Raw genomic sequence first — 27,813 nt, 5'->3', positions numbered from 1 at the left:
CTATGGATTCCCAGTGACAAGTCAACTCCAGCACTGAGGGATTACTGAAGAAAAAAACACCTTTCTAAAAAGTATCCTTATTATTTTATGTGTATGGGTGTTTCCTTGCATGTTACCACATGCATCTGGCTCTGAAGGCCAGAAAAAGGTATCAGTCCTCTGGACCTGGAGTTACAGATCATTAACTATGAGCTGTCATTTGGATCTGGGAATTGAACCCAGGTCCCCCTGGAAGAGTAACCAATGTTCCTAACCACTAGAGCCATCTCTCTAGCTAGAAAAATTCTTTAATAATAGCACATGACCAATTCTGGGTACTGCACAAAAGGGAACTGGCCCTGAACAGAAATCCCCATCAGCTTATATAGTTTCAGGGGCCAAAGTTACACTTGGGACAATTAAGCATATTTTACAGAGGTCCCAAGGTTTGGTTGTTTGGACAAATTGGGAGATTTACCGTGTAGAATATTGTCAGTTCTCCTGAGACAGATCAGGGCTGCTTTTCCCAGGTAGCTTTTCACCTTAGCTTGCCTACCTGGTGGAATTGTGTTCTTCCTGATAGAGGCACATGTCCACCAGGGTCATTGTCTCTAATCTGCACTGCAGAATCACTGCTCCTTTGGCTAGAATGTACTTTTGTGTGATGTAATATTTTCTAAGGATGCCAGTTTATTATAACCATCTCAACCTTCATATGAAGCTTACTCGTAGAAGTCTCATGCTTAGGGTGTGGAAGTACCTTGTCATGGTTTAAAGTTCTACCCCAGAACCTGGGTTTCAGCCAGTAAGTGAAATAAATCTGCGCATGTGTGTCTTTTCTCCTGCAGGACAGTAACAGCCAGGTGGCAGGTGGCGGTGTGTCTGTGTACTACTCACATGTGTTGCAGATGCTTTTCTTCAGCTACAGCCAGGGCAGGTCCTTTGCAGCCACCGTCAGCAGGAGCACTCTGGAGGTGCTGCAGCTCTTCCCCATCAACATCAAAAGGTGAGAGCAATCGTGGAATGCCAGCCTCCTAGACGCCCTCCCTTCTCATCCTTACCCCTCGCCTCTCCTAGTGCCTCACATACTGGCTCTAACCAGGCTTGTACTACTCCAGTTGAGTATCTTTAAAGACAGACAGCCGTGGTTGGCAAGTTGGACTACCCACTTGCTTGTTCTTCACCATGGAGACAGCAGGCTGTAAGAGGTAGCCTTTTAGGGGCTGAAGAGTTTCACTGTTACACAGAGAGAAAACTTGTAGTCAAGGCAACTGGTGTGATTTTAACAGTGGCCAAGTTTCAAGGAGGAGACAGTACCAGTGAGGCACTGATCCTGCCCCCAAGACCCTTTCATTTTGCCTCCTTGAGAAGCTCCCTCCCTCCCCATAAGTAAATAGTACATCATTCCTGGGGGTGTGGCTAGAACTGGGGCAGGTAAGTTCATCAATTTTCTGGATGTCAGAGGTGTGAGTTCTATTTAGGGAAGAAGAAGAAGAGAAGATTCAGAGTCTCTTCTACTACTCATCTGCTACTGAAGAGCTGTTTTAGATCTGTAGGAAATTAGCCTGCTTTGGAATAACATCAAGTGGGCAGAAGAACAGTGTAGGACACAGTGCCATTCACCTTAGGCAGCCCTATGACCTTGGTAGTTTATAGTCTCAAAAGGTCACTTTCTTCAAGTAGCAAAGTCAGTGAGGACTCTTGGGGGCACACACTGGAGTGATGGTAGCACACACATGACTCTTAGTAAACTGACCCATTGCGAATTTGAATCCTTGGCCAGGGATTCTGTTCTGAGTTACATAGCTACTCATAGGATGATCCTTTTTAAGAAAGGAACTGAAAAATGGGGAGTGGCACCGTGTCCACTTTTGTTCCCTGCAGCTCTAATGGTGGCAGTAAGACTTCTCCTGCCCTTTGCCAGTGGTCTGAAGTGATGAACCACCCTGGCTTGGTCTGTTGTGTCCAGCAAACTACTGGCGTGCCTCTGGTAGTCATGGTGAAACCAGACACTTTCCTCATCCAGGAGATTAAGACTCTTCCCGCCAAAGCAAAGGTCAGTGCCCTTCCCACGTTTCCTACTTAGGAATTTCTGTGTCTGACAGCTTGAAAATACTTTCCCATCTCATATTGTGCCACAAGTCCATAATTCTATCACTGGGAAGGCTGAAGCAAGGGGATTAAGAGTTTGGAGGTCAGCCTAAGCTACGTATTGAGCCCCCATCTCAAGGAACAAACAGATGAAAGATGTCTCTTCTAGCTGCTGCCTTTTGCTGCCCTTTTGCACCCCAACCCACCTATGGAGCCTAAGGTTTTTGCTCCTTTTCGTGGCTCTTGAGCCACAGATGTGAGGACTAACTCAGTGTACCTCCCACTCCCACCCTGGCTCCCCTTTTTTCTTCTCCTCCTAGATCCAAGACATGGTTGCCATTAGGCACACTGCCTGCAATGAGCAGCAGCGGACGACCATGATCCTGCTCTGTGAGGACGGCAGCCTGCGCATTTACATGGCCAACGTAGAGAATACCTCTTACTGGCTCCAGCCCTCCCTGCAGCCCAGCAGCGTTATCAGCATTATGAAGCCTGTGCGAAAGCGCAAAACGGCTACGATCAGTAAGGCCCCTGCAGACCCCGTGGGCATGGGTTTAGCAGTCTTCTAGACAGTGCACAGTAGGTCTCTGTGTTAGTTGGAAGAACTGGCTCTCCCACTTGCACACTTGGTGAGGTCAGAGACCAGTCCTAGCCAATTTTGTGAAACAAAGGCCCATGTGGCAACCGCCATTTGCTACCTACTTTGTGCCAGCAGTTCTTGGTGCCCCATAAAGAATGTTATCTTCAGCTTTGGGTTTTCTTTGGGTTACGGAAGGTGGCTTACCTGTGCATTTGCTCTAATTGAAGGGTAGATCCCTTCAGTTGACTAGTTTCCTGCAGAATACTGTAGATGTTGTAGGTCTTGCTCCTGGCTGTGAGAGGACTTTGAAGAAGAGGAAGCATGATTTTAGGAGGGATTGATCCTAGCTAAGTGAAGTACACTGCAGGCATCATGTTTCTTTAAATTTGTTCTAGAGATTCTGTGTTTGAGATGATGATGTAGCTTATCATTCTATAAAGAAATAGATTGTGTTGTGTTATAAATTGTATTCTCCAGGTTTTGTATAGTGGGTCACATGGTTAGGGGTGGTATGCTGGAGAGATGATCTCAAGCAAGCATTGTGATGGACAGGTGATGGCATCCCATTTGGTTCGAGCAGAGTATATGAGAATGGGCTCAGTGTTTAGCCTTGGAAGTGAGAGCAGAGGTACTAAAACCACACACCAGTGATCTCTGGCAATCTGACTCTGTCCCCACAGCTGCCCGCACATCCAGCCAGGTGACCTTCCCCATTGACTTTTTTGAGCACAACCAACAGCTGACAGATGTGGAATTTGGTGGTAATGACCTCCTGCAAGTCTACAATGCACAACAGATAAAGCACAGGCTGAACTCCACTGGCATGTACGTGGCTAACACAAAGGTGAGGAGCACACAGGGCTGACTCACTTTCTGGGTTAGCACTCTTGTGACCATTTTTGTTGAACAACTCATGTCTGTCTTTTCAGCACTAGGCTTGAACCCAGGTGCTCCTCCATTGAGCAGTTAGACTAGCCTTACATCTTCCTTTAGAATCAGACAAAGAATATGTACTCAGAGTTGCTCACTTCTGGTCAAATGATCCTTGAATAAATCAACATTCTTTCCACTGCTGAAGGTCTTGAGTCCCACCAGGCTAAATTTTTTCCATTGTTAGCAGGGTTACTGTGTACAGGACAACATGGGTTGGTAAATCTTCGGGTGAAGGAAGCCTTACACTGCCTCTCTTCTCCCTTGTTCATGATATGATTAGGATGGAGTTGAAAGAAATGAGGTTTTTGCCTACTAGCCATTAATTGAGGCAGGATTCTGGAGATTTTTGACATGTACTTTTGTCCTTGCAGCCTGGCGGCTTCACCATTGAGATTAGTAACAATAGCAGCACTATGGTGATGACAGGCATGCGGATCCAGATTGGGACCCAGGCAATTGAACGGGCCCCATCATACATCGAGATCTTTGGCAGGACCATGCAGCTCAATCTGAGCCGTTCCCGTTGGTTTGACTTCCCCTTCACCAGAGAGGAAGCCTTGCAGGCCGACAAGAAGCTGAACCTCTTCAGTAAGTGAGCTACCCAGGGCAGGCTGCAGCCTTCTCATTGTGACTAGAATAGATGGCCACTAGGTGGCCCTCCACTGTTAGGGAACCCTTGCTCCACTTAAGTCTCCCTTATTTTTGAGGTGTAAGAGGTAGGCTGCCAGGAAAGGAAATTGCTTTTTTTCTTGTTGATGGTACTGGGAATTGAACCCTGGACTTTGTGCATATTAGGTAAATATTCTACCACTAAGCTATATCACCCACCCTTTTTAAGCTTTTTATTTTGGAAGAGGGTCTCCCATTCTATAGCCCAAACAGGCCTTGAGCTTGGGATCCTCCTGCTTTAGCCTTCTGAGTATCTGGGATTATAGGCCAGTGCCAGCAGGCCTATTAAAGGAATAGATGTGGTGGTAGTGAGAGGGCAGGCTCAGTTAGCTGTTTGCTTTGGCGTTACATTGGCCTTATCGATGGAGACTGATAGATGAGATCAGGAAGCATGTGCTCTATCAACTGAACTATATCCCTGGCTCAAAGCTTTCTACATGTGTAATTTATGCATGCATTTATAGACCAGGTCTAGTGTACTCCAGGCTGTCCTTGAACTCATTGTATAGCTGAGGGTGACCTTGAACCTCTGACCCTCCTGCCTCTACTTCCTGAGTTCTGGAATTAGAAGTGTGTCATAATGTCAGTTTATGTGGTGTTAGGGATGGAACCCAGCAAGCACTTAAGTGAGCTGCAGCCCTAGCCCCAGGCTTTCTTCACACATCACACGTCTCTGAGCCTGTGTGTTCTCTAGCACTTCCTGGCCACTTGGCTGAAGTTCTTACTCCTAGATATAGTTGCTTTTATGTGGATGGAGATGAACTGTACTCAGAACAAAGAAAGTACTTAGAGAACACTGGGAGTAAGGGCTGGGGGGTGGAATACCAGTGAGCAGCAGAGGATCCTTAGAGTGATGCTCATGGTCTCTCCACGTGGGAGAGAGACATCAGACTGTAGTCCATTGGACTGTTCCTTGTACATCAGCTTGAGTGCTGCCAAGTGTCTCAGCAGACACAGCTTCCAATGCTGAGACGGACGTAATTTACACCTGTGCCTGACTGCTGTGCTTTACCTTGGAGGGTGGTGTGAGCGCTCTGTAAATATGCTTCCTAAAGGCTTCTCTTGCTTATTACAGTCGGTGCCTCAGTGGATCCAGCAGGTGTTACCATGATAGATGCTGTAAAAATTTATGGCAAGACTAAGGAACAGTTTGGCTGGCCTGACGAACCCCCAGAAGAATTCCCTTCTGCCTCCGTCAGCAACATCTGTCCTTCCAACCTGAATCAGAGCAATGGCACTGGGGAGAGTGACTCAGTCGCTCCAACTACGACCAGTGGAACTGTCCTGGAGAGGTACCAGTGTTGGCAGGGTTTGACTTTAGTTCTTAACTATTTTGCACTGACTGCAGAGCCCTTCTGTGTCTTGAGTCTCCCAAGCCTAATCTGTGATTGTCAAGTTCTCACACAGTCCCCTGAACATTCAGTTTCTCCCTAATATACATACAGAGGCTGGGAAATAGGCTCAGAGGTATCTAATGCTGGATCTCTGTCCAGACAGAAGCTTGGTCATTTACTTAATATTCCATAAGCATTTGGAATAGCCAAAGGCTGCAGACTAGAAAGTGTTTATACCCATGCTCTAGATTAGAATCCAGACTGCATCAACAGCAAGCATCCTCCCTCTGTGCCAATCGCATCATCTTCTCGTCTTTCTCTGTGGAAGTTGCTACTCTGTGGTAATAACACTGCCAGCAAGAGAGGCTGCTGCAGCATCTTGCAGAAGAGTGCAGTGACCTTAGAGCTCCCTACGGTGGCATTCGTCAGCACATGCTTGGCTTCTTTGTGCTGGGTGGCTGCTGGTTTGCCATGGTAGATGAAGCAGGTTCTGATGTAAGAGTGAGTTTCTTACATTGTAAGCCCTGAGATAGCCATGCTTGGAGTTGCTGCGTTCTACCAGCCCCCCCCCCCCTTTTCCTTTTTTTCCCCCCCCCCCCCCCCGCCCCCCCCCCCCCCGTTCACATATCGTTTGCTTAGGATGTGTTTCTAGGTTTCTCTGAGCTTCACATTTTTTTTTCCTTTTTTTTCCCTTTGCTTCTCCCCCAAGTTCTGAAACTGAGTCCCTAACCAAGCTGGACCGGTTAGTATGCCCTGTTTCTTTTCTCTGCACGAGTGCGTGTGTGTCAGAGAGCAGCGTCCGCATTGGTGTGGCTTTGCGCTGATTCGCTTCTGTTCCAAGTCCTGCTACTTTCTGTTCTGGTCATTGCATGGCTGCAGAGCTCTCCATATGTAAACTGGAGCCTACCTGGGACTGTGAGTGCACCCTTGGTGTTGGCCACATCAGCCTCTCGGCTCTGTCTTCCTTAACCCATCCTTGCTGCTCATTCTGTTCGACGGATGCAAAGGGATGGGGGTAGAAGGGCAAAATGCCCTACCAGTTCAGAAGCTCCTGGAGCTTGTTATACTTCCCTTTATCCTGTGCTTCCTCTATCTTCCCTCTATCTTTGGCTCCTTCCTTTATCCCTGCCCCTTTTCACTCTGGTGACCTTTTCAGTGCTTTCCTTTCCTGCCCAGACCCCAACTGTCAGGGTGATGATTGTTTCGTTATGTCACTTAAATTCACAGGAGTAAGCCTAGAGCATGTTATCTGATAGATACTATTTAATGGCTGAACTTACTGCTTCTTCCCTAATGGAGAAGTTCCATGTTCTTCCTTTGAATGCTCCAGTGACATGCATCTAAAAATGGTTTGTTTGCTCCTGTACTTAAAACCCTTAGGAAATGCCTATGTGCATTTTCCTGGCTGTGTAAGCAGAAGCCTAACCTTAACATTGCCAGTGTAAACAGATGGCTTTAACTTCTCCCTTGTGCCCCCCTTTGCCCACTGATCTCTGAGCACCTGAGCTTCGGGCACTGTTGCATCGAGACTTAAGCCCATCTCAGGATCCCTGCCACAGGCAGTAGAAGGAAGCACATTTATCCTCTTTGAGGAAGAAAAGCCCTGTCTTTGAGTGACGGATTATGAACATGGCCTCAGGTTGATCTCCGAGCAGGAGCCAGGTTTCTTCTGGCCTGTAACACAGGGAGCGATATGCACGGCGCCTGTGGCAGGTTTTATTGTGCTTTGATTTTGTATTTGGCATTCGATAGCTGTCCCCAAGGTCCTCACAACTACAGCTTGCCGGGCTGACATGAGCAGAGGACTCGTGCTTGTACTCAGGCCAGGTTTTCTGTCTCCCCAGGCTGGTTGTGAGTTCTTTGGAAGCTCTGGAAAGCTGCTTTGCTGTTGGCCCAATCATCGAGAAGGCAAGTCATTTCTTCAAAGCACACAGGAGCTTTCTCAAGAGGCAGGAAGTAGGGTTGTTGGCTGAGGCCCTGCTGCCTTGGAGCGTAAGAATACTGACAGCACAGTCTTTGATTTTGAAAGCATCCCTGAGATCTGCATCTGTTTCATGGGAGGGTTGTAGTTTCGAAACCTTTTTTTCTGCTCTTTCTAGTCAGTGGTGGGTAGTCTAGTCCTTGGCTGACCTGGGGGAGGAGAGGGAGAGGGCAGACTAGAGAGCATTCTGCACTGTTGAGGACTGAGTGATAACTCTGCTGTCTTCCACATTAGGAGAGAAACAAGCATGCAGCCCAGGAGCTGGCCACTTTGCTGCTCTCCCTACCAGCACCTGCCAGTGTCCAACAGCAGTCAAAGAGCCTCCTGGCCAGCCTGCACACCAGCCGCTCAGCCTACCACAGCCACAAGGTAATCGTTCCTGCTCTGGGAGGCCTTCTGTAGGAATGGCAATTGTCCTGACAAGGAGTCAAATCAGTTGGCTCTTCGTTTGTAAAGCAGGGCCCTAGTGGAGTAAGCACGAGGAAGGAACTCACACTGAGATTAGAGCCAGTCCCAAGTTTCTCCCAAGAGATGTATACTACTCTAGACCAAGAAAGCAATCTAGTAGGCCACTGGCACGTCACTTTATTTTTCTGTCTCTGACAGGATCAGCAAGTTTTAAAAAAGAGAGTGAGTATGGGTGACTGCTTCTCCATGGGAGAATGCAAAGGTTAGGAATGTGCCATAGGTGGTTAATATACTGTTATTCCAAGCCCTCAGCTGTGGGCTGGGGTGAGAGGCATGCATATGTGGCAGGGGGTTGTTGTATGGGGGTTATTGTTGGGCCTCAGAGGGTCTCATTATCTGCTGAAGGAAGTAAGCTGGGCCTCTTAGGTGGGAAATATGACAGTGCAGACCAGGAGGAGGAAAGGTACTGGGGCACGGCCAGCCTGGTGTTTGTGCCTCTGACCTTTAACATCAAGAGCTGAGTTCAGTTTCCCAAGGGAAGGTTGTTTTAGATGCATCATCCATGGGTAAACACCCTGCCGAGGGATGACTGCTGCCAGAGAAAGTGATGGGCTACTGTAGTTCTGTTGATTGAGTATATGGTACTTTCCTGGTACACTGTGAAGCCATTAATGTGCTGTTGACTTTCGTTTATTTGTCTTTTGTTTTTCAAGACAGGGTTTCTCTGTGTGTCAACTCTGGATGTTCTAAAACTCACTTTGTAGACTAGGCTGGCCTTGAACTCAGATCCATCTGCCTCTGACTCCAGAATGCTGGGATTAAAGGCATGCACCGCCATCACCTGGCCAATTGTTGACTTTTTAAGACTGTTGATTTTGTATCAAGCAGTTGAGCATTGGGTAGCCTGAAGATGGGTTTTGATAGCTGGTGACAGTTCTTGAGAGAAGTTTCCAGCCCTCCATGTGATTTAGTGCCCTGCCTTCGCTTACAGTTGACCCTCTGTGACCCTGTGTTTTATAGGACCAGGCCTTGCTGAGCAAAGCTGTGCAGTGTCTCAACACATCCAGCAAAGAAGGCAAGGACTTGGACCCTGAGGTGTTCCAGCGGCTAGTGATCACAGCTCGCTCGATTGCCATCATGCGTCCTAGCAACCTTGTGCACTTTACGGAGTCCAAGCTGCCCCAGATGGAAACAGGTGAACTTGGCCTATGTGGCCGTGGTCCTGAGACCTGCTTAATGCATCTTCTTTGCCCTCTGTGGTGCTCTTCCTGCTCTTATTGGTTCTGATGACAGATAATCTGTTTCCTGTGTTTTAATTTTGTAGGGTCTCTGACACTATCCCATTTTAACTAACCTGACCATCCTTGAATTTGCTTTTAGTGTTCTGTACCTCAGCTAGTCTGTTGTGAAGTTAGTTATTCCAGGGTGAAGCTGAGCTTAGTTTCACCCTGGTGCCACAGGCAGGACTGGAATTTTCTTTCACTGTATCTCTTTGTAGAGGGGTGCAGAAGGTTATGCTTTTTGGGTGAAGCTGAGCTTGGTTTTGCCCTTGTACCTGGAGGCAGTGTGCTGTGTGCTGTGGTGCTGTTCTGGCAGTAGTACTTTGTCTGTAGTGGCTTTTCAGTGCTTCTCCTGGCATCTCTCCTCACGCTGGCTATGGCTCAGTCCCAAACCTGACGTGACATCATTAGAAAGAGCTTGTTGATGCCTCTGCCATCCCCCATCACCTGCGTGTTCCTGTATGCCATTGCTTTCCTGTCTGTCCTTCTAACGGTACAATCTTGCAATCAATCTAGAGGAATCTCAGACATTCCCCTAGGTTTGGTCAAACAGTTGGAACAGGCATCTTTGACTCTGCTGTAAAGATCCGAATGCTCCCCTCTCTGTCTAATTCTAACACACAATGTTTTCTGTGATGTTCCTTTCCCAGACTGTTTTTTTCCCAGATGTGCCTGCTGGAATCTAGGGATAGTTGGCATATTGATTGGGGCCCCACTTGAAACTCCCTCCGCAGGCAAGCTTCCTTGACCTGAGTTAACCTTAAAACAAATTAAATTCTGTCTTAGATTTACCATCGGTAATAATTTCCTTTCTCCTACGTAGAAGGAGCAGATGAGGGGAAAGAACCGCAGAAGCAGGTGGAAGGAGACGGCTGCAGTTTCATCACTCAGCTTGTGAACCACTTCTGGAAACTCCATGCTTCTAAGCCCAAGAATGCCTTCCTGGCACCTGCCTGCCTGCCAGGTATCATGTTAGCAGGGTAACAGGGATTCTTGGATCTTGATACTAGTGAACTAGCTATAAGCCCTTCAACAGTGTGACCTCCTCCTCCAGAGCAGTGCACAGAGCCATGTGTGAACTCAGTGCATTGCTACCCATGGGAACTAGCAGTGTGGTAGGCAGGGGTGTGTGTGTGTGCCTTGTATATATCCTCCTTTCTTGTGGAATTGCGTTGTTGACATGGGGAACAATGGTCATGACAACTCTCTGGTTGTTATTTAAAAACAAAGCATTCTAAAGACTTGAGCCAGTCATGGTAGTGCATGCCTTTTATCTTAGCACAGGCAGAAGCAGGTGGATCTCAGTGAGTTCAGGGTCAGCCTGGTCTATAAAGTAAAGTTCCAGGATAGTCAGGGCTGTTACACAGAGAAATCCTGTTTTGCTTTGTTTAAAAAAAAAAAAAAAGAAAGACAGTTCAGAAGGTAGGAATGTAGTAGAAACAACCATGAAAAGTGTTTTTATTCCCATGCTATTGTTGCTTTGGTTCTCTTACCTGTCACATTCCTCAAAGTTGGGGGAAGAGGTAGGACCCTCTAGTCAAAGAGAAGAGTAGATACCCCCATTGTTGCTTGAAGATTACTTGAGACCTACACCCTCAAAGGCGCCTGCCAAGAGACCTAATTTGTCAGTACCTCAGGTTTAGGGGAGCATAAGGATGTTGTTATCTGCCCACCTTGAGTTTCCCTGCCTTGTCTGTGACTGTCCGCATTGATCCCCACTTCTTTGGTACAGAGTCTGCAAGGGCTTTTGAGTTCTTTCATAGAATTGGCAGACTTAATAAAAGCAGCCCAGCCACAGTTGGGCTACACCACAGTGTGTTTTATTAGTTTGCTTTGCAGTGTGTATGCCTGATTTTGTCTAGTTGCCCTCAGTGTAATGAGGATTTGTGCATTTGTCTCAAGCTTTCAAGGTCTGGGGTTGTTTTCGTTAATAGATTTTCAGATGATCCTTTTCTTCCATTTAGGCCTCACTCATATTGAAGCTACTGTTAATGCACTGGTAGACATTATCCATGGCTATTGTACCTGCGAGCTGGACTGTATCAACACAGCATCCAAGATCTACATGCAGATGCTGTTGTGTCCTGTACGTATCAGCACAACCCCGGGTGCCTCTGCTCAGCCTGGGAGTATATGGAAAATAGCCTGAAGTATCCAACATAATGAAATCAGATAGACTTAAAATCTGCTGGGAGAAGCTGGAGAGGTGGAGGGGCTCAGTTTCCAGAAACCACATGACAAGTAACAACTGCCTGTGACTCTTACTCTCTTCTGGCCTCCTTGGGCATTGTATACACATAGGTGCACAAACCTACATGCAAGCAAAACACCACACACACAAAAATAAATACTTCTAAAAAAAATTAATGGGAGTCAGTAATCTAACAGCAGTAAAAGCTGTAGAGAGTGAGGCTGGGAAGGGAGGTCCGTGTGTGGTTCTTTCTTCCCAGTGACACCTGCTGTAGGGTTACTGCTGAGTAAGTACTGCTGAAATGAATGCACGGATGACTGTGCCTGTGCCTGTTCCTGAAGATAAGTGTGAAAAGTGCTCTTTATGGCATGGAGCAACGAGGAACGTCAGGGCTTGATTATCTGATGAAAAGTCAAAGCTCATTTGTAGAGAGCCAAAGTTGGCTTCAGGATCAAATGGCCTTGCAGACTGTCCCCAGCAGCTAAAAGACAAAAAGGTGGTGAATGGTCTTACCATGTCAAGTCTGGAGAGGCTGGCCTGCTCCATCCTGCTGCATTTGGCCAGGAGGACGCAGGTGAGAGTAGACAGACTTCTGCCTTATGTAAGTGACTGACAGTAGAAGAAGGTGGAGTCACTACTCATGTTGATGGAATACCTGAGCTTGACACTTTCCTTTCAAACCCTAGGACCCTGCAGTGAGCTTCTCCTGCAAACAAGCTCTAATTCGAGTCCTAAGGCCCAGGAACAAGCGAAGACACGTGACTTTGCCCTCCTCCCCTCGAAGCAACACACCAATGGGTAATGTGAAGTCTAGGCTTTAGGTTGTACTCTGGGTGGGCCAGTGGGCTCAGAAAGAAGGTACAGCTTTGGGGTATGCACTCATGTTGACCAGGGTCTTTTCAGTTTTCTGTTCCTTTAATATTCTATACAGTAGGGTGGCATATAAAGATGCATTAAATAGAATAAAATAAAGCCAAAGCTGTGGGAACATAAAGGTGCCATGATAGCATGTCCAGGACACAGCATCTAATTACCAGTTTCCACGTGGTTAAATGAAGAGCTTGCATTTGGGTGAAGCATCCTAAAAACATAGGAAAAACATGTAAAGACAACTTAAAAATCATTGTGGCAGACTGGAGAGATGGCTCAGAGGTTAAGAGCACTGGCTATTCTTCCAGAGGTCCTGAGTTCAGTTTCCAGCAACTGTGTGGGATCTGATGCCGTCTTCTGACATGCAGACAGAGTACTTACATGCATTAAAGGACAATGGCTCTGGGCTCTGATTCTTCTGCATGGACGGGCTCTGTGGGAGCCTTCTCAGCTTGGTCGATCACCTTCCTGGACCTGGGGGGAGTTGGGAGGACCTTGGTCTTAGCATAGAGTGGGGAACCCTGATGGCTCCTTGGCCTTGAGAGGGAGAGAGGGGAGGTATGGGTGGAGGGGAGGGGAGGGAAGGGGGAGAAGGAGGGGAGGGAAGGGGGAGGAGGAGGGGAGGGAGGGGGGAGGAGGAGGGAAGGAGATGGAAATTTTTAAATATAAAAAAAATAAACCACGAGAAAAAAAAATTAAAAACAAATAAATACTTTTAAAGATCACTGTGATGTTGAGGTTGTGGGAGTGGGCTGAGAGTACAGAGACTAAATTTAAGGCTAGCATGGTCTATGTGGCAAGACTCTGTCTTTACAATCAAGAAACCAAAGGTCTTGTGTGTAATTAATTGTTAATAATTAAAACAAAAAGCATTGCTATTGAGTATGGTGGATTGCCTGTATTCTTGGCACTCAGAAGGATGATAAAGCAGAAGGTTTCGGTGCTCAAGGCTAGCTTGGGCTATCAAGTGGAATGACGAGGTTCGATAGGTAAAAGCCTACTGAACCTGACAACCTGAGTCTGAGCTGATTCATGGGACTTGTCGTAGGAGGAGAGGACTGATCACTGTAGTGGTCCTCTGATCTCTACATGTGAGCTATGACACACCCCACAGAAAATAAATGAATAGTAGTCACAATGACTAAACATTAAATATATTTTATTTTTTATTTAGAGTGAAACTGCTTTTCATAACAGTCTCATTAAAGGTCCAATGTGTTGCTTACAAGCAGAGCCCTGAGTGGACTTATATGACGATGATAATAATAAGCAACAAATGTTATAATAAGTTTAGAGATAATGTGATATATTGCTGTTATAACTAGGAGTTAGTATAAAAACTTATGAAATGCTTTATATTTTGTGGTGCCGTCTTTGAAATCCAGTGTCTGGCTTCCCCTGGGAGTTTGTCAACTTGGACTAGCTATGTCTCAGGTGCTCAGTAGCTGGTCCCTAATATGGAACAATCCTGTCTTCTTTTGCAGTACTGGAAATTGAATTAGGCCTGTTAGACAAGCGTACTACTATTGAACTGTATTTCCACCCTACAGTGCATATCTTGAGGAATGCATATGTCTGTAACTTTCAGACACTCTTCCAGAATTAAGATTTATTGTGTGAGGGGCTAGGAGATGGCTCATCTGGTAAAGTACTTGCCTTTTAAGCACAAGGACTTGGGTCTAGACCCCTAACACTGGAAAAGTGGAGATGGGCGGGTGCCTGGGCTGACTGGCAACCAGTCACCCTGAGTCAGTGAGTCCTGGGTTTAGCGAGTGACAGGGAGGGCAACTGACATCTACCTGGCCTCCACATCCACAGTACGGGAAATTAGAATTTCTAAGAAAGGACTTGCTTTAGCAACTCAGCAAGTGGAAGACAGTTCTCCATCCTTTTCTAACAGTCTGAAATCTCACTGGGGGCCTCCTGCTTGGTAGAGGGCTTTTCATAGCCTTACCCCAGACAAGAAATCTGTTAGGACCTGTCACAATGGCCTCAGTTTCCAGTCTATGGCTTCAGATTTCTGTCCTGGTTTTGGCTTTTCTCATGGTGATTGTGCAGTTTGAATCTCACAGACCTGTTTAGAGAATGAAGTTCTAGGCTGCAGGGACAGGGACACCAACATTCTTCTGAGTTATTCCCTGCCCTGTCAAAGCTCTGTCTTCTGAGAATGGAGCCTATAGGGCCTGTGGTGGTTTATTTTCTGGTTTTTTTGTTTGTTTGTTTGTTTGTTTGTTTGTTTTTTAATCCTTTCTTGTCTATAAGAGTCTTTTCCTGTCAGGCGGAAGGGGATGGGGGATGGGCTATTACTGCCAACCACCATCTTCTCCAGACCCTGCTAGTTGCAAGGAAGAAGAAAAGTAGCCTCCAGTGCAGTGCCTACAAGTTCAGGGTGCCAGCTGGGGCCTTCTTTAGGCTCCCGTGCTATATGCCATTATATGTCACGGAAGGAGTGCCTTTAGGTGACTGGGATTTCTTTGACTCAGGAGACAAGGATGATGACGATGATGATGACGCAGATGAGAAAATGCAGTCATCAGGCATCCCCGATGGTGGTCACATTCGTCAGGAAAGCCAGGAACAGAGTGAGGTGGACCACGGAGATTTTGAGATGGTGGTGAGTCTGGTGGCAGAAGACGGGAGGAGGAGCCTCCAACTCCTCTCTGGCTACTCAACAGCTTTACTGTGTGCTGGGGGACACTGATGAAGTTTTCTCTCTACAGTCTGAGTCGATGGTTCTGGAAACAGCTGAAAATGTCAACAATGGCAACCCCTCTCCCCTGGAGGCCCTGCTGGCAGGTGCCGAGGGCTTTCCTCCCATGCTGGACATCCCACCTGATGCAGATGACGAGACCATGGTTGAACTAGCCATTGCCCTGAGCCTGCAGCAGGACCAGCAAGGTAGAAGGCAATGCCAGGAACACAGCAACCTTGCACAGGAAATAGGGCGTGGCAGTTACTGATACCCTGCTGACGTAGCTTGTCCCCGATTGGGGGAGAGGTTGATCTGGGTGAGAGCTGCTCAGAGGTACAGGTGGAGAGTGAGGGATGGCTCTGACAGTTCTAGACTGGACGCCAGTCTCATAGTTACTGCTGGTTTGATTTTGGATGGGTACATCTTGAATCTGTAACTAAACTTGGCGGGTAGACAGCAGTGGCCAAGATGGGTCATATGCTGGTGTTTGGACTCCTGAGGGCAGCAGATGGCCAAAGCAGTGCTGTGGATGGGGCTGAAAGGATGCTGTGCTCACTCTCCACTTGTTTCCCAGGCAGCAGCAGCAGTGCCCTGGGCCTGCAGAGCCTGGGACTATCCGGCCAGGCACCCAGCTCTTCCTCTCTGGACGCAGGAACCCTCTCTGACACCACAGCATCAGGTAACTGTCCACAGCAAGGAGCTTGGCTCAGGGCCTCAAGACCCTGCAGCCCTGTTCAGTGCTGTGAGAGTGTGACGGGCAGCTGCTTTGACAGGCCATCCTGGACTTCCTGCTTCTGCCTCGGCTTTAGCCATGTGCTATGGAAGGCATAGTGCTGCAGCTTGGCATCAGTGCTTGTGACCCCACTTCCTCACACTTTGCATGCTGCCTGGCTTTGGCTGATACTGAGAGATCCGGGGAGCATCATGCTAGCTTTACAGTGTTGTGCTAGAGTTCTAACATGTTAGACATAATGGAAAGAGATGAGAAATAAAGCTACACTTTTAGCTCTAAGCCTTCATTTGCAAATCGATTAAAACCATAAGCAGTCAGCAGTGACCTGTGAGCTTGGGAGAGAGTTTTTTTTGGCCCATTCGGTCTCTAGGAAACCTTCTCTTATGTTGTCTTTGTTTTGAGTCTCTTTCCTAGCCTGATAAAATTCCAGATAAAGAGTTGGACCAAACTGTGGGTGGCAGCAGCACATGGGAGAGATCCTTTGAAAATCAACCCAGACATGAAGGGATGGATTCTTATTCAGACTGCTGCATCTCTGCGTTTGCTTGTTTTCTTTTGGGAAGGTTAGCCTGCTTAGATCTGAAACAAAAAGCAAACCAAAACAAAAAAACAGAGTGGCTGTCCCTGCCTGCTGTCATGGCTTTTTGCTTCTCTGAGGTCTCTACAGGCTTTGAGGGTCGTAGTTGTGGTCATAGTGGTGTTGTGTTGGTCATGTCTGTCATGCTCTCTGGCTGTCTTGGCTTTCCTCCCCTGTGTATCTCATCCAGCATTTTCCTCCTGTCTCAGCTCAGCCCTGATCCTGGATGCTGTGGCTGTCTCTGGGGAATTTCCTTGCTTCATTATTAGCATCTGAGGAGGAGGATGAAGAGGTGTGAAATTTTCTAATGAGCTCTCCTCTGGACCATTTAATTAAAAAAAAAAAAAAAAAAAAACGAAAACAAAAGGCAAAAATCCAACAGTTGACGTGAGCTCATGACAGCAGATGGATTGCTGAGCACACCTCATTGAATTCTGTGCTCTGAATGGCAATGGCTAGTTTGGATCTCTCAGTAGGTGTCAGTGACACCTCGACAATGGTGACCATGAAGCATTCAGCTAGAAAACTCATTGTCCATGTCACAGAATCTTACAGAATCTGCACATGCTACAACAGTGAAGGAAATGCCCAGTGTACTGGGCTTTTACTTCTGTCTGAGAGCTGTTGGCAGTGCATCCTGTAGAGTGTCTGTTTTCTTCGTCGAACAATTGGCAAAGCAGATCTTGCCCTTTTTTCTGTAACCTCAGGACACTCAAACTGCCTGTGTCCTCTGCAGTGTGCTGTGATGCTTTCGCCCTAAGGAAGGGTCTGTACCTGTAACAGCTCTCGTTACTCTCTCAGCTCCAGCCTCAGATGATGAGGGCAGCACCGCAGCAACTGATGGCTCCACCCTGCGGACCTCGCCCGCTGACCATGGCGGGAGTGTGGGCTCAGAGAGCGGGGGAAGTGCAGTGGACTCTGTGGCTGGCGAGCACAGTGGTAATGTGCCCGGCGGGTGTCTTGATCTCTTTGGGCTTGGGGGGCAGGGGTGGCAAACAAGGTAGGAAGGTCCTGTGATTGCTTTCTGCAGAGTTGTGGGGACTCAGAGTTTGGCAGAGTTCATTTGACCTCAGCCATGGAATGTCAAGTGTTCTGTGACTAGAGCTCAAATTCAGTGGCTAATATGGAAGCCTCCTGAGGGAATTCATTGTTAAACAAGCCATTCTCCCAGTACACCTACTGTGAGGTTTGCACATGTTAGCAGTTTCTGAGCTGAGGCCAAGGGCATTTTTGCAAGTTGCACAGATAAAATCTGAAACGTTTCAGGCGGGACCAGGACCACACCAGGGTTCTGCCATCTTTCATGAAGCTGGAAACTGTTGAGAGCTAACATTTTCCCATTACGGCCAACCTTGGAAACTGATGTGCTTCTAATACCATTTCCCTCCAGTGTCTGGCCGGAGCAGTGCATATGGTGATGCCACAGCTGAGGGGCACCCAGCTGGACCAGGGAGCGTCAGCTCAAGCACAGGTGCCATCAGCACCACCACTGGGCACCAAGAGGGAGATGGCTCTGAGGGAGAAGGTGAAGGGGAAGCTGAAGGAGATGTGCACACTAGCAACAGGTCAGGACCAGCCTGTCACTGACACCAGGCCTACTTGAGCATTCAGAACTGGGAGATGGAGTGGTGGGTGCTAAGACTGTGGGTTCCCAAGTATTAAAGGAAATGAAAGCTGCCGGTTTCCTCCCAGCCACTGCTGACTTGAGGGTGCTGTGCCTCCCGGCATGCTTTGAGGGTTGGACTGTGCTGCTTTGGCTAATGTCTGGCTGGAGCAGCTTTTGAGGGCTTGTGGAAGGCACCCAGTTGAGTGTGTTGTTTTGTAGTACTGTATTTCTTTTTCAGTGTTAAGTCAAAACCCACACTGCAGTTTAAGAGTATGAGTTGTAGTAGTTTTGCTGAACTAAGCAAAGCTATGGGGATGCCTGGTCATAAGTTAACCCTTCATATCTCTGGGCTTGGTTTGCTAGTGTTTGTTAAGGTCTGGAATTTTTCTTTGGAATGTCTGTGTCATAGTGCTTTTGGCCTCATAAAATGAGTTCGGGCTAGTTTCAGTTTTCTTATGTCTCTCACAGATTTTTAGAAAAATTTACCAGTAAAGATTGATCTGACTCTGGATTTTCCTTGAGGGAAGATTTAAAAAAACAAAACAAAACAAAACAAAATTGCCGGGCAGTGGTGGTGCACGCCTTTAATCCCAGTACTTGTGAGGCAGAGGCAGGTGGATCTCTGTGAGTTTGAGGCCAGCCTGGTCTAGAGAGAAAGTACCAGGACAGGCTCCAAAGCTACACAGAGAAACCCTATCTTGAAAAACAAAATCAAAAAGAAAGAGGGGGGGGGGGATTTTTTTTTGTGTGTGTGTGTGTATGATAGAGAATTATTCTTTTTGGTTTTCGAGACAGGGTTTCTCTGTGTAGCCCTGGTTGTCCTAGAACTTGCTCTGTAGACCAGGCTGAATTTGAACTCACAGAGATCCACCTGCCTCTGCCTCCCAAGTACTGGAATTAAAGGTGTGCACCACCACCACTCAGCTATTTCTGTGTCTTTATGAATCAGTCTAGGCATTTTGTGTCTTATATAGAATCTGTTCATTATGTTAAAGCTGTCGGTTGGGCATAAAGTTGTTCATAATACTTTAAATAATAATAATTTCTATTATTTTGATAGTAATCATTATTTCTATTATTATTATTGTTTTACTCTAAGTACCCACAAGTGGTGGCCTGGATCTCCCTCAGAGCCCAGGCTGGTCTCCCACTCAGATTCTTCTGCTTTAGTCAAGTCTCCTGTGTGCTGGGATAGATTACAGGGATATGTCATTGTGCCCAGCCTTAGTTGCTTACCATGCTAGGCTTATTTCTAAGTATCCAGCTCCTCATTGGCCCCAGTGGCGGAGGCAGGAGCTATATTCTTCTGGGTCTTGTTTATGTGCCATTTCACGTCCCCTGTACATGTTTCCTTGGCTTTTCAGACTGCACATGGTTCGTCTGATGCTGTTGGAGAGATTACTGCAGACACTACCCCAGTTACGAAACGTTGGAGGTGTCCGAGCCATCCCATACATGCAGGTATCTCTCAATTCTCCTGGATCAGCTGTGTTACTATTAGGCTACCCTGGGACAGTGCACTTTTTCAGAGGCCTCAGAAGGCTGGTGTTAAAGTTACAAAAAGGATGGAATGCAGCCTGAGCTGCAAGTTGCAACCCTTCAGGTTATAGCTGTGGTTAGGGGATGCCCAAGGTCATCCAGCTAGGTAACTGACAGAACTAGAGCACAAGGCCTGACACACAGTCTGAGTTTCTCTCTATCCTCACTACTAGAGTACACTGTTCTCTAATTCTCAGATCTACACAGTATCCTCTTTCACACCACTTGATTGGCGTGTTACTCGATAGTTTTATAAAGTTTCTAGGGGCTGGAGAGATGGCTCAGAGGTTAAGAGCATTGCTTGCTCTTCCAAAGGTCCTGAGTTCAGTTCCCGGCAACCACATGGTGGCTCACAACCATCTGTAATGGGATCTGGTGCCCTCTTCTGGCCTGCAGGCATACATACAGACAGAATATTGTATACATAGTAAATAAATAAATAAAGTAAGTAAGTAAGTAAGTAAATAAGTAAGTAAGTAAGTAAGTAAGTTTCTATAAAGTCTTTTCAACGATGCCCCAAATGGCACAGGTCAAAATTTGATTTTTACAACCCTGAGCACTTAAACTTGGGCAGACCTAGAATCTAGAATTATCCCATGCATCTCAGGCTGGGCCGAGAAGTCAGCAAGGTCAAGATTGCTTCACGACACACATGCTCTATCTACCATTCTGCCTTGGAAAATTGGCCCTGTGTTCACTCTCTGCCTGCTAGGTCATTCTGATGCTCACAACAGATCTGGATGGAGAAGATGAGAAAGACAAGGGGGCCCTGGACAACCTGCTCTCCCAGCTCATTGCTGAACTTGGCATGGACAAAAAGGTAAAACTCGAAAGGTATGAAGAGCAGGGATTAGCCAGGAGTCTTTTTTAGGTTCTTCCTTTCCTAGGGGAACTTCCTCTGGATTCTAGTTTCATTTCTGCTGCTGTGACAGAAGCAGCATTAAGGGAGAAAGGATTTATTCAGTTTACTGATCAGGTTATAGTCATCACTGCAGGAAAGATGGGGAAAGCAGGGGACAGGGTGAATGGACACATGGTAGTGCTCAATTAGCTTTCTGTGTATGTATATCTATAGATAGATGAAAGGAAAGAGGGAAGGATGGATGGATAGAGGGGTGGATGGATGGAAGGAGGGAGGGATAGAGGGTTGGATGGATGGATAGATAGGTAGGTAGGTAGGTAGGTAGAGGGGTGGATAGAAGGAGGGAGGGATAGGTAGATGGAGGAATGGATAGATAGGGATAGAGGGATGGATAGATAGATAGATGGATAGAGGGATGGATAGATAGGGAGGTAGACAGACAGACAGAGACAGACAGACAGACAGACACACACACCTGACACACACAAACATACACACATACGCACACACACCCCAGGCTTGGTTTCTCTTCATAGCCTTGACTTCTTAGGCCAGTAGGGCCTCTATTGCCTCCCTTCTGGGATTAAAGAAGTACACTATCAGTGCCCAGCTGCTTTTTCTATTCTTCTATAGTCCTGAGCACAGATTCCAGGAATGGTGTCTGATACCTGCTTTCAGCCTATGTTTTTCTACATTAATTAATCAAGGCAGTCCCTCGCAGACATTTGCACAAGACAGCTTGATCCATAAATCTCTCATTAAGACTCTTCCCAGGTTACTCTAGATTATATCAAGTTGGCAGTTAGAGTAACCATCACAAGGGGTAAATGCCTATTGTAGCCTCTAGTCCAGGGAACTCAAAATAGTGAGTGCTGTACCTACCTTAGCAAAGTAAAAGTAAAAGCATGAAGGTTGTTATTTAGATCTTCCCATGGCCTCTGAGTGCAGCGGCCTCTATTGCCCTAGGCGTGGGGGATCTTGTAGGAGCTTAGAGGAGGCATATGCATCTGAACTTCTGTTTCTGCTGCAGGATGTCTCCAAGAAGAATGAGCGCAGTGCCTTGAACGAAGTCCATTTGGTCGTAATGAGACTCCTGAGTGTCTTCATGTCCCGCACCAAGTCTGGTTCCAAGTCTTCCATCTGTGAGGTATTTGTGCTTTGAGCTTACAGGTTGGAGGCAAGGTAAGAGGATGGAGTGGTTAGTGCAGGGCTGCAGGCAGAGAGAGGTGACAGTCCTTGGCTAACCATTGTCACCTAAGGAAGGAAGTATGAATCTGTCCCTCTTCAGGAGCAGAACTTCTCCCCTTTTCACAATCTCTTCCAAGCCCAGGTCTTTACCAACAATCCCTCCAGTGGATGGGTTAAAGGGCTTCCACTATTGAAAAGCAAGGGCCTGTTCTGCACAGCACAGAGTAGCTAAGAGGATTCCTCAGTGTCTGTTGCTATAAGGTATGGTAATAGAGCAGAGAGAAAGCCAAGTGTGTGTGCTCAAAGGAGATTAGCACAAAGCAGAGACGGTGGAAATCGAGGCTGAACTGCATCCAATCTTAATGAGCTTATGGCTGTGGGGTTTGCTGGGATTTTAAGGCTCTCCTAATGGTCTTATGTACAGTAGCTTTGCTCCTTCCTGCTGCTTATGCATGCACTCACTCACCCCATCTCCGTCTGAGCCTGGCTTTCTGGAAGCACCCTGCTGGGAGGGAGAGGTTGCCAAGAAGGATCTAGAGTGGAACTTTTGTCTCTCCTTCAAAATAGCTGTGGAGAGAAAGGTGATCATGGTTTCGCCTTCCTGTCACAGAGGTGTCGTGAGGCCAGGTTGAGAATTAGCATTTGTTTTCTCTTAGATATAGTTGTTGAAAGAGCTGGGAGAGTGTTAAGGCAGCTGAGAAACTTGTTATGCAACAGACTGGTGAATACGGGTCCATAAGGACTGATCCCTAAGACTTCTGTGTGCTGAGTGCATTGCCTGGCTGATGTGGATTCAGTTTTTACACCACATCCTTGCCTGCTCTGTGTTTTTTTTTCCTTTCAGTCTTCTTCCCTCATCTCCAGTGCTACGGCAGCAGCCCTGCTGAGCTCGGGGGCTGTGGACTATTGTCTCCATGTGCTCAAGTCTCTGCTGGAATACTGGAAGAGCCAGCAGAATGATGAGGAGCCCGTGGCCACCAGTCAATTGTTGAAACCACACACAACGTCATCCCCACCAGATATGAGCCCATTCTTTCTCCGCCAGTATGTGAAGGTGAGGCCTCTACTCAGAGCTGTGTGTTCTGCCCTCCCTAAGCTAGGAAGACTAGCACTGGGAACCACACAGGGAGGTGGGTTCTAAACTCAGAATGACTTAACCGATGGTCAGTCCTCCCAGCCACTTCTTGGGGGGGGGGGGGGAATCTGATTCCTCCCTCTTTTTGTAAGCCCGAGGAAGCAAGTGAAGTGAGTCAGTTCATTTCCTACGAAGCTCCTTGGGTAAATGTGAGGGTGTAACATGACCCAAGCAGCAGCAGTGGGTCATGTCCCTATTTGTGTGTCACATACTCTGCATACCTCGTAAGAGGCTCATGAATATGCTAGTTATGATTGGCCTCTGGTTAGATGAGCACAGGATAAAGAAAATCTCATGGACTCTTACCTACCAGCCAGGAAGCATGGAGAAATTCAACCCCGCCTCAGTAAGCCTCAGCTACTGCACCTGGAGAATAAGGATACAAATCTTACTTTCCTCCTAGGGTCATGAGCACCACCAGCTCAGTATTTACTTATTCATATTTATTTTGACTATTTTGAGACAGCATTTCTTTGTGTAGCCCTTACTGTCTTGGAACTAGCTCTGTAGACCAAGCCAACCTTGAACTCACAGAGATCTGCCTGCCTCTGCCTCCCAAGTGCTAGGATTAAAGGCGTGCGCCACCACTGCCCAGCTCAGCTTAATATTTATAAAGGACTTAGTGCCTGGCATCCACCAGAATGTTATCAGTAATAACGATTGTTACACTTTACTCTGAATCCAGTTAGTAGACCCAGGAGTAGACCAGTGCTTGTTTTGAATAAGCAGGGATATGATAGGCAAAAAAAGTCAGTATGACCATGTGCTTCTGTTTCTGTCTTTTTAAATAACTCTGATAGATTTGTATAACTTTTACTTATTATTTTATGTGTATGGATTTTTGTCTGCATGTATGTGTACCATGTTCATGCCTGGTGCCCATAGGGACAGAAGAGGGTGTTAGATTACCTAGGACTAGAGTTAGAGATGTTTATGAGCTGCCATGTAGGTACTGGAAACTTGAACATGGACCTCTGGAAGAGCAGCCAGGAATCTTTTTTAATCATTGAGTAGCTGTCTCTCCAGGTCTATAATATCTTTTGGGGGAATATTTATTGGGGGCTGAAGAGATGGCCCGGCGTGAAGAGCACTTGCTGCTCTTGCAGGACATGAATTTTGTTCCCATTCCCAGCACTCAGGCTGTTTACAGTCACCTGTAACCCCCAGTTCCCAGGGATCTGGTGCCCTCTTCTGGCTTCTGTAGGCAACTAAATATATGTGACATTTACACAGACACACAATTTTAAAAAATAAGTTGTTTTTGTTTTTAGTTGGGGACTGGAGAGATGGCCTACTGGTTAAGACATTTGCTGCTATTACAGAGGACCTGGGTTTGATTCCTGCCATCCACATAGTGGCTTACAACCATCTATAACCTATTCCAGGGGTCCAACAGGCATACATGTTTTGCACATATATGGATGCAGGCAAAACATTCAAACACAAAATAAAATAAATCCTAAATGAAAAAATTTATTACAGTTGAAAAAAATGTATATATGGGTGTACCCCTGTACCCCCCTTGTGTGTGTGTGTGTGTGTGTGTGTGTGTGTGTGTACACAACTTTTGAAAGTCAGTTTTTCTTCTGTTGTGTTGATCCAAGGGATCAAACTCAGATCGTCAGACTCTGGCAGGAACCTTTACTTACTGAGCCATCTTGTTGTACAAATCCCAGAGCTTTCAAAGACCATATGCTCTTGTCTCCTTAGTCATACTGTGTGCACTAAGGCTCCAGCTTTGAAAGGCATCTTAATGCTTAGTGGTTAACTGGCTTTCTTCCTGGCTGTGACCATGGAAGACTGGTGAGCCCAAGTTCTTACAGAGATGTTCTTATAAGGGCCATGCTGCTGACGTGTTTGAAGCCTACACCCAGCTGCTCACAGAAATGGTCCTGCGGCTTCCCTACCAAATCAAAAAGATTGCAGACACCAGCTCTCGAATTCCTCCTCCTGTCTTTGATCACTCCTGGTTCTACTTTCTCTCTGAGGTAAGTGAAGCCCTGAACAGTATCCTGTTCCTACAGAGATAAGTTCCACTTTCCCCTTTCTTCTAATTTTCACTCAGCATCCTGCACAGAGCCCTTCCACTCACTTAGGCCGTGCCCTTGCTCCTCAGGAATGTGTTGTGATGTGACACTGGGAGTACATGGATCAGAGCACCTGTTTGCTCTTGTGTCTGTGTCCATGTAATGTCCCTCTAGGGTTGGCTGCCACTTCAGTCCAGTCTTTCAGTTCAGTCAGGAAGACAAAATACACTACTTTCCATCCCCCAGAGATACAGTGAGCAGACAGGTGGCTGGTGAAATAGTTCACAGAGAAACCACACCCAGAAGCAGCCCTAGCAGGAACAGGAAGCCAGCATCTTGCTCATAGCTCTGTGGGAGGGTGAGCTGCTCCTGGTGCCCTGGAGCTCTCAGGAGATGCACTGTAGACCAGGCAGGGAGGAGAGCTGCTATGAGCGCTCTAGCTCTTCTGTGAATGGCTGCTGATGAGTCTTGGACATAGCAAGGGGCTGAGCCAGCCCACACCTCCTGCCTTGAGCTTCCCTAAGGCTTGCCAACTGCAGGCACAAAAGAAGGAGTGTGCCAGCACCAAGAGGCAGTTGAGGCTGCCTGATTTTAGCCAGGCCTCACAGCAGAGTATAGTGAGGTGATTTGAAGCTGAGATGTTAGTTGAGTCAGTACAATAATCCAAGATCAACTCTGGGAAGACACTGAGAGTTGCTCAGAGGTGCATGCTGTGCCTCCCTGCCCCATCTCCAGTTCCTTACCTGAAAAGTAGAGTTGGGGTTTCACGCTGGGCTGGTGTGGAGACCAGCTTCTGTGTGGATTCCTTAGTGTTTGAGAAGAGAAACATGAGTATTGCCTCCCACCCCAGGTAAAATTTTTCCTTTCTGTGTTACTTCCTCTTGATCCCTTTAAGAAATTCTTAAGTTCCTCAGAGGCCAGTATGACTGGGAGTTGACTCACTTGACCATTGGTATCCATGTGTCCTGCACCTACAGATATAACCAATTAAATATATACCAAAAAAAGACATCTGTGCTGAGCATCTGCAGACTTTTCTTGCCAGCATTCCCTGAATAGCATAGTGTAATCACTTAGAAAGCTCTTAAGTAACCTAGAGATCATTATTGCAAGAAAGGTGTGTGTAGGTTATCTGCAAATACAACACCATCTTACATAAGGGATCAGCACCCCCACCCAGTTCCCTGTGGATGACTGTGGCTTGGTTTGTATTCTCCTATGTTTATAGTAACAGTTTGTTTTCCAAACAAAACAGGGTATTGTAGCCACAGTGGTGCTTACAGTCCTTGAATCATTAACTGTGTTGTTTTATCCCTCAAGTACTTAATGATCCAGCAGACCCCTTTTGTGCGTCGCCAAGTTCGAAAACTTCTGCTGTTCATCTGTGGATCAAAGGAGAAGTACCGACAGCTCCGAGATCTGCACACCCTGGACTCCCATGTGCGTGGGATCAAGAAGCTGCTGGAAGAGCAGGGCATCTTCCTCCGGGCCAGTGTGGTCACAGCCAGCTCTGGCTCTGCTTTGCAGTATGACACGCTCATCAGCCTGGTACGAAGGTTGGGATGATAGGACCAGGGGCGGGCATGTGATAAGGCTCAGCCAAAGAGGTCATAGCATGGGGCAGTGCAAGGTTTTTAAATATTTCAGAAAATGCCATGTCTTGAGTCAAGTGCCAGGTAAGTCACTGACACTGAGTAGTTTACTTGAGGGTCTGGAATTCCTACCCAGACAGACCATCAGGGGTTCCTTACCTATAAAGTGGGTGCATTGAGTATCTTACTCAGTGTCATTTGTTCACAAATAGGGTCAACCTGAGATTGGTACACCTCTGGTTTTGCCCTTAAATACTAAAGAAGTGATGGGTTTAGTATAAATATGTTCTGTTGCCTAAAGAGAGACTGAACTTGAGATAGTAAATGGAATGTTTTTCATTTGAGCATCTCATCTTTGGTGTTAAGGACAGCCTAGCTTCCTCATTCAGTGTCCTTTTGATAGAGGGAATAGGGAAGTAAGTTGTAGCTTCTCGGGCTATGGCCTGCATTTGCCTTAGTAACGAACCTGAAGCTTCCCAGGTAACTGAAGACTGGGCTTGGGGGTGTGCAGGAGAAGATGGGGTGGTGGATGGAAGGAGAACAGGGACATTGCCTATAAGTTGTAGGAGAGTGTGGGCCCTGCTCCCAGGTCTACCAGCCAATCCAGAGGACACCTGCCTCAGGGTTACTTTGTGGTCCCAAGCCAGGACCAGCACACACAGCAACTGGTGTATTTCATGGCCTGATGGCAATACTCACCTGTGATTGGCTCTTGTTTCAGATGGAGCATCTGAAGGCCTGTGCAGAGATTGCCGCCCAGCGAACCATCAACTGGCAGAAGTTCTGCATCAAAGATGACTGTAAGCCGTCCTCCCTGGGTTGCCACTGTTCATCCCTGCAGAGACCATCTGTGGAGAATGCTTTGTATTAAGCTGTGAGCTGGGCTGGAGATAGACCTGTTAACAGAACACAAGCCAGAACTTTAGTGATGAGGGTTGCTTGTGTAAACTTGGGCTGCTGCAGGAGCACAGAGCAGGAGTGACTGATTTCCAGGCCATAGCAGTAAAGTCTCAGAAAACAGGAGTGTCGAACTTGTTTACTCATCAAGGCAGTAGGGGCTGACTCCCCTGTGTAGTTCCCCATCCCTTTCTGATCACCCCACTGCTCCTGGTAGCATCTGGCAGAGAGAACTGGAGGAGAAAAAGCCTTGTCCCTTCTACAGTTGCTCTCTTGCTTGTGTTCTAAGTAGTTCAGTCATTCCAGGGCTGACTCCCATCTTTCTCCTCGCAGCTGTCCTCTACTTTCTCCTGCAAGTGAGTTTCCTGGTGGACGAGGGGGTGTCCCCCGTGCTGCTGCAGCTACTGTCCTGTGCCCTGTGTGGCAGCAAAGTCCTCGCAGCCCTGGCGGCCTCCACAGGGTCCTCCAGTGTGGCTTCCTCATCAGTCCCTGCTGCGACCAGTTCTGGGCAAGCAACAACTCAGTCCAAATCTTCTACCAAAAAGAGCAAGAAAGAAGAAAAGGAAAAAGAAAAAGAAGGTAAGAGTCACTGTGTGGTCCTGTGATGGGTGACATGCTAACCCCCTCAGTGTACATTGTTTAACTGCAG

General features: G+C 47.0%; 1 protein-coding gene across 4 annotated transcripts in view; it reads left to right on the top strand.

Moving 5' to 3' along the window:
• Ubr4 (ubiquitin protein ligase E3 component n-recognin 4) overlaps positions 1-27,813 on the top strand; it is a 117,640-nt gene that overhangs the window by 48,267 nt on the left and 41,560 nt on the right. For 2 of the 4 annotated variants that reach the window (XM_038334654.1, XM_038334652.2), the window contains exons 44-68: positions 828-985; positions 1,864-2,035; positions 2,391-2,592; positions 3,331-3,494; positions 3,955-4,171; positions 5,328-5,544; positions 7,431-7,494; positions 7,802-7,936; positions 8,996-9,170; positions 10,079-10,219; positions 11,220-11,341; positions 12,133-12,244; positions 14,800-14,930; positions 15,037-15,214; positions 15,583-15,687; positions 17,120-17,257; positions 17,709-17,883; positions 19,289-19,385; positions 20,176-20,283; positions 21,356-21,472; positions 22,358-22,567; positions 24,487-24,636; positions 25,996-26,223; positions 26,989-27,067; positions 27,498-27,743. In XM_038334654.1, the coding sequence (XP_038190582.1) occupies positions 828-985; positions 1,864-2,035; positions 2,391-2,592; positions 3,331-3,494; positions 3,955-4,171; positions 5,328-5,544; positions 7,431-7,494; positions 7,802-7,936; positions 8,996-9,170; positions 10,079-10,219; positions 11,220-11,341; positions 12,133-12,244; positions 14,800-14,930; positions 15,037-15,214; positions 15,583-15,687; positions 17,120-17,257; positions 17,709-17,883; positions 19,289-19,385; positions 20,176-20,283; positions 21,356-21,472; positions 22,358-22,567; positions 24,487-24,636; positions 25,996-26,223; positions 26,989-27,067; positions 27,498-27,743 (3,841 nt within the window). The remainder of the gene's footprint in view (positions 1-827; positions 986-1,863; positions 2,036-2,390; positions 2,593-3,330; positions 3,495-3,954; positions 4,172-5,327; positions 5,545-7,430; positions 7,495-7,801; positions 7,937-8,995; positions 9,171-10,078; positions 10,220-11,219; positions 11,342-12,132; positions 12,245-14,799; positions 14,931-15,036; positions 15,215-15,582; positions 15,688-17,119; positions 17,258-17,708; positions 17,884-19,288; positions 19,386-20,175; positions 20,284-21,355; positions 21,473-22,357; positions 22,568-24,486; positions 24,637-25,995; positions 26,224-26,988; positions 27,068-27,497; positions 27,744-27,813) is intronic. The other 2 variants (XM_038334653.2, XM_038334655.1) reach the window with 2 other exon arrangements.

The sequence above is a fragment of the Arvicola amphibius genome, chromosome 6 (assembly GCF_903992535.2).
Source record: "Arvicola amphibius chromosome 6, mArvAmp1.2, whole genome shotgun sequence".
Taxonomy (NCBI): Eukaryota; Metazoa; Chordata; class Mammalia; order Rodentia; family Cricetidae; genus Arvicola; species Arvicola amphibius.
The sequence above is the reverse complement of the archived record's forward strand: the minus strand, read 5'-3'. Positions and strand labels throughout refer to the sequence as shown.